We start from the raw sequence: 12,919 nt of genomic DNA, 5'->3' as shown, positions 1-12,919 counted from the left end.
TCAAGTCAGGAATTTGAGTTTAGACTTATCATTTTATCTTCTATACTCACTATGAGTAAGAAGATTGTTAGTATTTATATCCAAGATGTATAAGTTCTCTGGATTGACTAAGCAGTTCTCAGGGGTGGAATATTTCCATCACTGAAGCAGTGATCACAGATGAATGAGGGGTAAATATTCTGCCTGCACATGGGTTACAAAAATGGCCCCAGGGAAGAAAGGAGAGTCATGGCAAGAGGTAACCTAATCAGTGTAAGTACATAATAATTTTCATCCATTATCTTACCTATCTTTACATGATCCCCATAAATAATCTAGGTTAGAAATTACTCCAGACATTGTATACATATTATATATACAAACCACAAGTACAGTGGTTATAACCTTCATGAGAGGACATGAATTTGGTTATTAGCAGAACTGAAAAAGGATTCAGAAATGTCCCCAGGCTTGTATACTGGAATTTTCCATAAGATCACTTGCTAATTTTCTGTGATATATTACTCCACAGTATTTCTTTCTTTCTTTTAGGTAATATCAAGATTTGATGCTGTATTTATCTAGTTTCCTTTATTACATATAAGATTTCTGCAAAAATTATTCCAAAACACTTTTTAATGTCACACTCATCAATACCATGCGAATTTTCCAAACATTTGCTGTTTAGTGACTTCATCTTAAAGAAAATGGAGGTTATTCCCAGCTGTCAACATAGATTCCCCCAGTTATGAAACAAGTAGGCACTACTGTCCTGTTTACTTATTTGAATCAACATTCCAACATATCCTGTGAATTCAGAAGCCAGCATCTGAAAGTCATTAAGGAACACCATCATAAACAGAATTATTAAAAAAATTTAATAATCAGTATGATATGGTACTTAACAAATATAGATGTCAATTCAGATATGCACAAATAAAGAGATGATGATTACTACATAGTGAACCTCCTATTAAAGTGGTTTGTCTCCTGGGAGACACAATTCAGTGCCTCACAACATTGCCTATATAAATTATTCAACCTTTACATTTCTAGATATCTTTAAATGTTTCTGAATATAGAGATCACTTGTGGTGTTTTTTCCCTCCACAATCTTTCTTATCCTACTTCATCAAAGGTGCAATAAACCCAGAGGTTGATTGGTAGAAGCCTAGTATCTTCAGAGACTGATATCGAAGTAGAAGTAGAGAACTGATAGTACTAGTAAAAGTAGAGTTGAGAAATAGTAGATGTAGAAGATGAAGAATGAAATGAGATAGACAACTTCCTTAACAAGATAAGTAAATCCTTGGATCTTAGACTCAGTCACTTGATCTCCATATGCCAACCACCGGAAAAAGGCAAATGGTTCAGGCTTCTCCAGATATCATAGGGTAAATCCCTTACTGACATCTGGGAATATTCAATCATGCAGCAATAAACCGAGATTATTTATTCAAGGAATTTGTCTTTCCAAGTACCTTTCTGAAAGCATTCTTCATGTCCTTATTCCTGAGGCTGAAAATGAGAGGGCTGAGTAAAGGAGTGATGACAGTGTAGGGGATTGCTATGAGTGTGTCATCTCCCCCTGATGCTTCTGGCTTCAGATAAACAATAGATGCAAAACCAAAGTGGATGATGACTACTGTGAGGTGGGAAGCACAGGTAGAAAAGGCCTTCTGCTTGCCCTCAGCTGAAGGGATCTTGAGGACAGTGGAAAGAATGAAAATGTAAGTGAGGATAATGAGCAGAAAGGTACCCATCAAGCCTGACTCTGAGATTGCTGTTACAATGAATTCTGTGAGTTCACTGTCTAGACAGGACAGCCTCACAACAGCCCTCATATGACAGAAGAAGTGTTTGACAAGGTTGGGACTGCAGAAGGAGCCCCTGAATATCATTCCAGTCTCTGTCACAGAGATAAAGAACCCAGCAGCCCAAGCAGAGGCCACAAGTTTTCCACACACCATGTTGGTCATAAGCAAAGGATATCTGAGAGGGCTGCAGATGGCCAGGAAACGATATCCCATCAAAGTGAGAATGAAACAATTAGTGCCACCAAGTCCCAAGAAGGAACTCATTTGCAAGCCACAACCTATGACTGAAATGCTTCTGTACTTGACGAGAAGATCTGCCAACATCTTGGGGATAACAGTCAATGTATAGCAGGTCTCAGAGAAAGATAGTGCACTAAGGAAGAGGTACATGGGTGTGTGGAGTCGTCTGTCCATCCAAGTAAGACTCATGATGGTCAGGTTACCTGTGAGGGTGAGAAGGTAGAGGCAAAAGAAAACCACAAAGAGGAATGTCTGTGCATGTGGGTAAACAGAAAAACCAACAAGAATGAACTCTTTCAGGACTGTTTGGTTGATCCTCATTGTTTTGACATCTGAAATCTAAAAGAAACAACAAATAAATGTTGTATTTTCCATGATTATTTGACATTTTCTGCTGTGAATGAGACAAATGGTCAATGTTAAAATTACAAACTGATTCTTTTTTCAAATGGACATATAATTAATTTGCAATGTGTTAATTTCAAGTGTACAGCAAAGTGATTCAGTTACATATGTATTTATATAAACACATATCTTATTCAGATTCTTTTCCATTATAAGTTATTATAAGACATTGAGTATAAGTCCCTGTGCTATAGAGTAGGTTGCTGTTCTTTACAATTTTACATATAGTCATGAAAGTGAAAGTCACTCAGTTGTGCCTGACTCTTTGAGACCCCATGGACTATACAGTCCACGGAATTCTCCAGGCCAGTGGGTAGCCTTTTCCTTTTCCAGGGGATCTTCCTAACCCGGGGATCGAACCCAGATCTCCCACATTGTAGACGTATTCTTTACTAGCTGAGCCAGAAGGGAAGACTGTGGGTGTATGTTAACACCAGACTCAATTCTCCCTTCCCAACCCCTGCTACCCCCTTTGGTAATCATAAGCTTGTTTTCTAAGTTTGTCAGTTTATTTTTTATTTTTTTGTAAATAAATTAATTTGTATTACTTTCTAGAGTCCACATATAAGTCTTATTATGTTTGTCATTTCTGTCTGACTTTCTTCATTTATGATAATCTCTGTCAATCCATGTTGATGCAAATGGTATTATTTCACTTTTTTTATGGCTTAGTAATTCCATTGCATATATGTGCTGTGCTGTGTTGTGTTAAGTCACCTCACTCATATCTGACTCTTTCATCGTTTACTCTGTTGATGGAAATTTAAGCTGCTTCTATGTCTTAGCTATTGTAGTTAGTGCTGCAGTGAACATTAGAGTGCATGAATCTTTCCAAATTAATATTTTCTCTGGAATATGCCCAGGAGTGGGCTTGCAGGATCATATAGTAACTCTTTTAGTTTCTTTAAAGAACCTCTATACTGTTCTCTCTAGTGGCTGCACTAATTTATTGGTTATTTAGTTTAGCAAAATAACTGTGTGTATGGACATGGTGTGTTTTCATAATTTTCATTAACTTTTTTCTTCTTTGTTGAGCAACCAATTGCAATTACTTATTATGACTTTTTCTGGCCTATTTTAAAAGGATTTTCTTATCTGATAACTTAAAAAGGACAGAAACTTCTATGATTCATGTCCAGATGAAGGAAATTCATGTACATAATGTGACTCAGAGTTGGATCAGATTCTGAACCCTGAAATCACTGCTTAGTAGTTAATAGAGTCAGAGTCTGACACAATAAATTATACATATAATATGGTGTATAAATATCTAATGAGTGAAGGTTGATATTTGACTTCTTAGGAATTTGTGAATTACATTTGTTTGATGGCATATGATTGTAAGAGAAGTTCAAAGCCATTAACAATTCTTGCAGAAGAGAGTTAGGTCTTTAAACATTAAAAGTAAAGAACTAGCTTCCTTCCTTCTACCCGGAAGAGAGGGAGGGTGTTGGGAGCCATTCTGGAACTACTGCCAGCTGACAAACTCATGGCACCATTCAAGAAGAAACTGCAAAGCGGTTTCTCTCCTGGATCGGAACCTCCACTCCTTCCTGTTTCTATGCTTTTGTTGTGGCTAACTCTGTTTCATTCTTTGATGGCTGAAGTTGTAGGGGCTTCCATGATGAGGTCATGAGAGTCCAGGAAGAAGAAAAATGATCTCTTACCCCAGAGAAACATTCCAAAAATGATTAAACCTACTGAGGCCCCTGGTTGGTGGGTCCCTAACACTCAGCAAGGGAATAAGGCCATGATCATTTGGGAAACAAGCCCTAAGCCTATTGTGACCTGGCCTCATGAGGAGATTGTTATTGATGACTGGAAAACTTGGGTCATGTATCAGGGAAAATTACAGAAACTAAGCCAATTGCCTTTTCCCCCTCAGAATCTAAGCATAAATGGAAAAGAAATATATGAATCGTATTGTAAATAGTTTCTAGGTAAACTGCAAAAGACTTGCCCCTGCCAGAAATAGTCTTGTATTATGTGGGTAGATGGTAAACAAGCCACCACTGACAATAGCTGTACTATGAGAAAATTTTACCCTTAGCCACTGCTATAATACTTACTCACTGAAGCAAGACGCTGTATTCACTGTAGTAGCAGGCTGTACAGAAAAAGTAAATAGAATGATATGATTCATAGACTATGTTCTAGTAAACTAAAAATAGGTTTCAGGGTAAACATGTAACCAAAATGTGACAAAGGACTAGGAAAAAACTTTTAACACATCTTAGAATCAGTGGATGTTGATCTGAACGGAAAAATATTGTAAGAATCATTACGTAGAAGTACATGTGCTATATAAATAGAGACTAAAGCAATAAAGATTATGGTCCTTGGCCTATCAAAAAAAACTCTGTCTCCTTTCTTTTCCTTTCGCCGATGCTGTTCATCCCTTGGGGACCACTGGACCAGCTGGAGCCAGACTCCCGCAGTATGGAAGATAGAATACTAAAAGACCCTTACAATACTTTTGATTAATTAGAACATATGTAGAATTGTCAGGTAACAATTGACATTTTACCCTTGTCTTCAATGCCAAGCTCAGTATATGGACAAGGTAAATGTTAGTGAGTTTATGTGTTCTTTGATAATTCTACATCTTATTTAATCTCATCCTCCTTGAACTTCCACAACTTATTTTTCTTTATATTTAATGCATCTCCTCATCTTTGTTTGTATTGATCTGTGATTTTTCTTTAACTACACATCAGCATAATTAGTAACTCAATTGTATAGCACACATCAATTATTTTCTAATTTAATTTGGGATATGGATCCACTGACAAGAGAAATACACACTCTTTCCAAAGTTAAAGAGAAACAATTTAGAGAAAATGTAGTGACAATTAATTATGATTAAAAGAGAGTCAAACCATCTAGAATAGTTTCCTACCTTGTTTATTTTATCAAACTTCCAAAGCCAATTCAGAGATGCAGTTACATTCTCCTAAGATAATCTTCACATTTATATAAACATGCTTTGTTCTTTCCTCACTCAAAAAGAAGCAAAGATCAGCTTATTGTGAAAATCACTGATAAAAGACTGGATTCTTGACTTTATCACTGATAACTTTAGTGACTTCAGGAAAGTCCCTGTACCTTCCGGGTTTGAGTTTCCCCATCTAGGAGGTAAAAAATGAGGTCCTGGTTTTGTGCACTTCAGCTTTCTATGATTCTAGAGTTTTTTGACAAGAGTTGTGCTGCTGTAGGCTAGGCCATGTGTGCTATAATCAGTTTCCAACACTCACTAATGTGCAATAGTTTAGAGCCTTTCTTTCTACCCTTTTAGAATTATTGTCTGATAATTATGAGGGCTTGAGGTTCCTCAGCTCTAGAGGTTTAATTCTAGTTAGGAGATCATGAGGGATTTTCTCTTCTTTCATCAGAGAGAGAGAGAGAACTTTCTCTCTCAACTTTGTAATTTGCTCTCATTAGTTACAGGGCTTTGTATATCATGTGACTTAAGCTCTTCTAGGAATCTTTGGGGATTTAAAGCTTGCACAGTTCATATTTTGCCCTTAACCAAAGCTTCCTGCAACTTTATAAGTTTTGTCTTGGCAGGAGCGGAGTAAACTGCATCCTTAATGCTCATTCAATTCACTTTTTCACTCACCATATTTTCCTTCTTTTTTGTTATGTAAACTTTTGTTTATGTAAGATTTTAATTTTGTTAAAAGTTTGTTATGTAAACTTTTAATTTTGTATTTGAGTATATCCAGTTTACAATGTTGTGATAGTTTTGAGTGGACAGTGAGGGGATTCAGTCATACATTCTCCCCTAAACTCCCCTCCCATTCAGGCTGCCACATAATATTGATCAGAGTTCCATGTGCTATACACACATGGGGATAGGCCCTTCTTGGCTATCCATTTTAAATATAACAGAGTGCACATGTCCATCCCAAATCAGTTCAGTCCAGTTGCTCAGTCATGTCTGACTCTTTGTGACCCCATGGACTTCAGCATGCTAGGCTTCCCTGTCCTTCATCAACTCTCAACCCTTTCTCAAACTCATGTTCATCAAGTCGTGATACCATTCAACCATCTCATCCTTTGTCCCTCCCTTCTCCTACTGCCCTTAATCCCTCCCAGCATCAGGGGCTTTTCTAATGAGTCAGTTCTTCACATCAAGTGGCCTAAGTATTGGAGGTTCAGTTTCGGCATCAGTGCTTCCAATGATTATTCAGGGTTGCTTTTCTTTAGGGTTAACTGATTTGATCTCATCGCTGTCCAAGGGACTCTCAAGATTCTTCTCCAACACCACAGTTCAAAAACATCAGTTTTTCAGTGCTCAGTTTTCTTATGGTCCAACTCTCACATCCACACATGACTACTGGAAAAACCATAGCCTTGACTAGATGGAACTTTGTTAGCAAAGTAATGTCTCTGCTTTTTCTTATGCTGTCTATATTGGTCATAGCTTTTCTTCTGAGGAGCAAGTATCTTTTAATTTCATGGCTGCAGTCACGATCTGCAGTGATTTTGGAGCCCAAGAAAATAAAGTCTGTCACTGTTTCCATTGTTTTCCCATCTATTTCCCTTGAAGTGATGGGACCACCTGCCATGATCTTAGTTTTTTGAAAGCTGAGTGTTAAGCCAGATTTTTCACTCTCCTCTTACACTTTCATCAAGAGGCTCTTTAGTTCTTCTTCCCTTTTTGCCATAAGAGTGGTGTCATCTGCATATCTGAGATTATTGATATTTCTCCTGGCAATCTTGATCCCAGCCTGTGCTTCATCTGGCTTGGCATTTTGCATGATGTACTATGCATATAAAAAAATAGGGTGACAATATACAGCCTTGATGTACTCCTTTCCCAATTTGGAACCAGGCCATTGTTCCATGTCCAGTTCTAACTGTTGCTTCTTGACCTGCTTACAGATTTCTCAGGAGAGGGGTAAGGTGGTCTTGTATTCCCATCTCTTGAAGAATTTTCCAGTTTGTTGTGATCCACACAGGCAAAGGCTTTGGCATAGTCAATAAAACATAAGTAGATGTTTTTCTAATGTTTTCCTTCTAATCATCGACTTCCTCCTGGAGTACTGACTAAGAGCTTACAGTGTTTAAAAACTGTACTATAGGAGAACTTAGAAAAGTAGAAGGAATAGTATCTTCTTAAAGGGATTTATATCTTGGTGTAAGAAATGTTATGGACCCAAATTGAATCTGCTCACCCATTCCCAGTAAAGCCCATGTACTGATTTTAGTGTGATGAAGGAAAGTGCAGCATTTATTGCAAGGCCAAGCAAAGAGTATGGGTGGCTGTGCTTAAAAACCTGAACTCACCAATGGATTTCAGATAAGAATTTTTAAGGCAAATTGAGGGAGAGGATTGCACAGTGTGTGATCAGCTCATGAACAGTTCTCTGATTTTTTGATGGTTAGATGACAGGGTGATATCATAAGGTTAACAGCATTAATCCTCAGGCTCCATTCAGTTTTGGAGATACATGCTTATGGTCATCATGCAATTAACTTCTTCCACATGGTGGAAGTTTTAATATCTGTAAAACAAACAAGGAATGTATGTCAGACACTGTTATCTATGTCCTCAGTTCAGTTCAGTTGCTCAGTTGTGTCCGACTCTTTGCGACCCCATGAATCGCAGCATGCCAGGCCTCCCTGTCCATGACCAACTCCCAGAATCCACCCAAACTCATGTCTATCGAGTCAGTGATGACATCCAGCCAGCTCATCCTCTGTTGCCCCTTCTTCTCCTGCCCTCAATCCTTTCCAACATCAGGGTCTTTTCCAATGAGTCATCTCTTCGCAACAGGTGACCAAAGTATTGAAGCTTCAGCTTCAACATCTGTCCTTCCAATGAACACCAAGGACTGATCACTTTTAGGATGGACTGGTTGGATCTCCTTGCAGTCCAAGGGACTCTCAAGAGTCTTCTCCAACACCACAGTTCAAAAGCTTCGATCTTCACCGCTCAGCTTTCTTTATAGTCTAACTCTCACATCGATACATGACCACTGGAAAAACCATAGCCTTGACTAGACGGACCCTTGTTGGCAAAGTAATTTCTCTGCTTTTTAATATGCTGTCTAGGTTGGTCATAACTTTCCTTTCAAGGAGTAAGCGTCTTTTAATTTCATGGCTGCAATCACCATCTGCAGTGATTTTGAAACCCAGAAAAATTAAGTCAGCCACTGTTTCCCCATCTATCTGTCATGAAGTGATGGGACTGGATGCCATGATCTTAGTTTTCTGAATGTTGAGCTTTAAGCCAACTTTTTCACCCTCCTCTTTCACTTTCATCAAGAGGCTCTTTAGTTCTTCACTTTCTGCCATAAGGGTGGCATCATCTGCATATCTGAGGTTATTGGTATTTCTCCCGGCAATCTTGATTCTAGCTTGTGCTTCATCCAGCCCAGCATTTCTCATGATGTACTCTGCTCATAAGTTAAATAAGCAGGGTGACAATATACAGGCTTGACGTACTCCTTTTCCTATTTGGAACCAGTCTGTTGTTCCATGTCCAGTTCTAACTGTTGCTTCCTGACCTGCATACAGGTTTCTCAAGAGGCAGGTCAGGTGATCTGGTATTCCCATCTCTTTCAGAATTTTCCACAGTTTATTGTATCCACACAGTCAAAGGCTTTGGCATAGTCAGTAAAGCAGAAATAGATGTTTTTCTGGTACTCTCTTGCTTTTTTGATGATCCAGGGGATGTTGGCAATTTGATCTCTGGTTCCTCTGCCTTTTCTAAAACCAGCTTGAACATCTGGAAGTTCACGGTTCATGTTTTGCTCCTTCAGGGAGCGAGTAATATATTGTTTAAATTGTTATGAGTTCTTCTGACAAAATTGTTATTTTTGGTACTACGCGTTCACATTATTCCAATTATTAACATTTGAGCCAAATCTTTTGTGACTCAAGGAAGCTTTTCTACAAATAAGAAGCAGTCAGAGGACATGGTGGGAGGGAAGGCCCTGTATGGTCCTGCTTGATTACAATCATCCTTTTTCTTTGATATTCCCCAGTCTTCAGGGAAAACAAGTGTAGGGCAAGAAAGAGAATAAAATTATGGATAAAGAGGTTGATATAAATTGACAGAGAAACTTGGTTTTAGGGGGATTAATTTTTAGAATAAAGATAGAGCCAATACAAGTGAATTATGCTGCAGTATGCTGAGGACTCAAACAATGGTCAGACAAAATAAGACAACATGGATCAGAGTGATTGGAGAAGGTGCCATGGAGAAGTGTTGGGAACACTTCTTTTTTTTAATTAGTTTATTTTCTATTTTTTAACTTTACAATATGGTATTTGTTTTGCCATACATTGACATGAATCCACCATGGGTGTACATGTTTTCCCCCTCCAGAATCCCCTTTCCACCTCCCTCCCCATCCCATCCCTCCAGGTCATATAATAAGAAATGTTGGTATTCTAATTCATGATGGAATAAAGTATATCTTTGTAGTCCAACACTTCCACTGATGTTATGACTACATAAAATTGGTCAAATAGTCATATTTCAAAAGTAGTATGGATATGTAGATACATTGATATAGTGACACAGAGATTTTTAAAACCTGATCATTTGAAAATATGCAAAGCTTTATGAGTTTTTAGAAAACACAAATTAAAAGCACATTGCAATTATACTACAAAACTATTAGAATGTCTTAAAAAAAAATGGTCATACTAGTATTAGTGACGATTTGGAAAAACTTTAACTCAACTTCTGTTGTCAATATAAAAATGACAAAATATACTGGATTTTTGGTGAACATCTTGACAATTTTTTAAAAAGTTCAGCTTACTCACATCCTAGACTAAATGTTATATATTTGTTTTCCCCTCTAAATACAACCAAATGACTTGGAAATAATTCAACAGATAACTATAAATGATTCTGAAAAGTGAAAAGGAGAATATGAATTGGCTAGGGACTTCAGGATTTGAAAGTACAACAGTGAGTTCCCAAATATTTTATTAATATTTTATTCTCCACTAGTCCTATGCATAGAAACTAGGAAAAGAGTAAAACTGATTCCCAACTTCATTATAGCTTTAATGCAATGCTTTTCAAAGTTCCTAGAAAAGATTTTTTTTAAGAGAAAGACAAAATTATTCTATAATTCATATTGAAAGTCATAAGTCCTTGAACATCTACAATAATCTTGAAAAAGAATAAAATGAAAGTAGTCACCACAACCGACTAACACCTACTGTATAGCTACTTAATCAAGACACAATGCTATTGGTAGAATTAATTAGAGTCTGACTCCATATTTTGGATATTTTGGCTTTCTGGTGGTTCATAAGCCTTTACATCCCTTCCTCTTCTCCTTCTGCCGTGGATCTGGGCAAGCTGATAAAAAAATCCAGTGATCCAACCATGAAAGCTTCTGCATGGATAATACTCACCTTGTATTCACCCTCAAGTTGTCATAGAAATGCCAAACTAGTCTCCTTTTCCCACTGTCTGAGGTCATTTAAAAGACCTTTTTGGGAGATGCCCTTTATATTGAGAGTTGCCCATTCTTTGTAAGAGGAGGTAAATAATCTCTCCATGTGAAATTTTTTTATATGGCATATATTGATATTTTATATACTTCTGTAGCTCATTTAAAAATATTTAATGGAATTTAAATGCAGGAGTAATTTGTTACCTTGCATTTTTACATTTAAAAGTTATCTATTATTTAGTCTATGAACTTTGTTGATATATGTATATGTATAAACTATAAACATATTTATATTTTACATATGTACTTATAAGTTTTTAATTGATCATCTTATCAAAGTTTTCTGCAATAAAAGTGTTTATAGGTTGATTTTTTTAATGTTTTAATATATTTTGGGTAAGAGAGAAATGTTAATAAATGTAAATAAAAATTTGATATAAATTTATCCCTAAATAAAAGTGATGCTTTAAAAATTTACCTAACATATCCAGGAATAGTATTTCTTTTTGCTGAAACAAAATTGATTTGGATCATTTTCATTCCAATTTTTTATAAATAAAGATAGCTCAATTCTCTGAATTCCTTCTAAGCTCTATTTCATTAGTAGCATAATGGTTTATCATTAAATGTGCCTTTTAACAGTTTATTGGAGAACAGTATCATTACTTCTTTTTTCTATGATTTTAAAAACAATGACAGAAATTTACTGGGCTTGCAAAAATTTCATTGCCTATCATTAATATTCAACTCTTCAATTTCTGAGAAATACTATCATGATAGAATTTTCAATTATAAATATCATTTGCAAATATTTTATAAGCATCAGTTCTTCAGTGCTCTCCCTTCTTTATCGTCTACCTCTCACATCTTTACATGACTACTGGAAAGACCATAGTTTGGACTATAATGACTTTGTTGGCAAAGTGACATCTCTGCTTTTTAATATACTATCTAGGTTTGTCATAGCTTTTATGTGCACAACTTTATGGATGCTTCTGTATACACTATAGTGTGGTAACCATCAAAATTTTAATTTTGATTCATCACCATGCAGTTCATCCCATTTACCTATTTTCGCTCCCCTTGGCTGCTTCCCATCTGGTAACTACTATTCTATGTTTATTATTGTTTGGACTGGTTTGTTCATTTATTTTGCATATTTGTTTGTTCTTATATTTCATATCAAAAGCTTTTAAAATAAGAAAATATGCAAAATGATAATTGAGACACAACTGAGGTTATAATATAATGGGATTGTTTCATAGCATACATGTCATATTTTAGGAACAATTATATCGATCGAAAGGAGTTTCTCCACATTCAAGATCAGGAGGGGCCGTCGTGAGTAGATACCCCTTGTCCAAGGTAAGGAGCAACGGCTGCACTTTGCTAGAGCAACCGTGAAGAAATACCCCACGTCCAAGGTAAGAGAAACCCAAGTAAGACGGTAGATGTTGCGAGAGGGCATCAGAAGGCAGACACACTGAAACTAAAATTACAGAAAACTAGCTAATCTGATCACACGGAGCACAGCCCAGTCTATCTCAATGAAACTAAGACATGCCATGTGGGACCACCCAAGACGGACGGGTCATGCTGGAGAGATATGACAGAATGTGGTCCACTAGAGAAGGGCATGGCAAACCACTTCAGTATTCTTGCCTTGAGAACCCCATGAACAGTAGGAAAAGGCAAAAAGATAGGACACTGAAAAATGAACTCTCCAGGTCAGTAAGTACCCAATATGCTACTAGAGATCAGTGAAGAAATAAATCCAGAAAGAATGATGGGATGGGGCCAAAGAAAAAACGATACCCAGCTGTGGATGTGACTGGTGATAGAAGCAAAGTCTGATCCTGTAAGAGCAATATTGCATAAGAACCTGGAATGTTAGGTCCATGAATCAAGGCAAATTGGAAGTGGTCAAACAGGAGATGACAAGAGTGAACATCGACATTCTAGGAATCAGCGAACTAAGATGGACTGGAATGGGTGAAATTAACTCAGATGACCATTATATCTACTACTGTGGGCAAGAATCCCTTAGAA

The 12,919-nt window shown here is 37.0% G+C and overlaps 1 protein-coding gene and 1 long non-coding RNA gene across 2 annotated transcripts in view; one reads left to right on the top strand and one right to left on the bottom strand.

The window, feature by feature from the left end:
• Positions 1-12,460, top strand: part of LOC145504627 (uncharacterized) — a 110,534-nt gene extending 98,074 nt beyond the window's left edge. The window contains exon 4 of the long non-coding RNA XR_014052340.1: positions 12,155-12,460. This is a non-coding gene — a long non-coding RNA (uncharacterized LOC145504627). The remainder of the gene's footprint in view (positions 1-12,154) is intronic.
• Positions 838-2,384, bottom strand: LOC145507048 (olfactory receptor 10X1-like). The gene has a single exon (XM_081492814.1). The coding sequence runs from the start codon at positions 2,355-2,357 to the stop codon at positions 1,428-1,430; it is 930 nt and encodes a 309-aa protein (XP_081348940.1). The 5' UTR covers positions 2,358-2,384; the 3' UTR covers positions 838-1,427.
• Positions 12,461-12,919: the final 459 nt, after the last annotated feature.

The sequence above is a fragment of the Giraffa tippelskirchi genome, chromosome 5 (genome assembly GCF_054371585.1).
Source record: "Giraffa tippelskirchi isolate mGirTip1 chromosome 5, T2T-mGirTip1v1.2.pri, whole genome shotgun sequence".
NCBI classification, from domain to species: Eukaryota; Metazoa; Chordata; class Mammalia; order Artiodactyla; family Giraffidae; genus Giraffa; species Giraffa tippelskirchi.
This window is presented reverse-complemented; position numbering and strand designations above follow the sequence as displayed.

Coding starts and splice junctions, on each gene's coding strand:
- LOC145507048 (XM_081492814.1), bottom strand. CDS start 2,357: ATGAGGATCAACCAAACAGTCCTGAAAGAGTTCATTCTTGTTGGTTTT.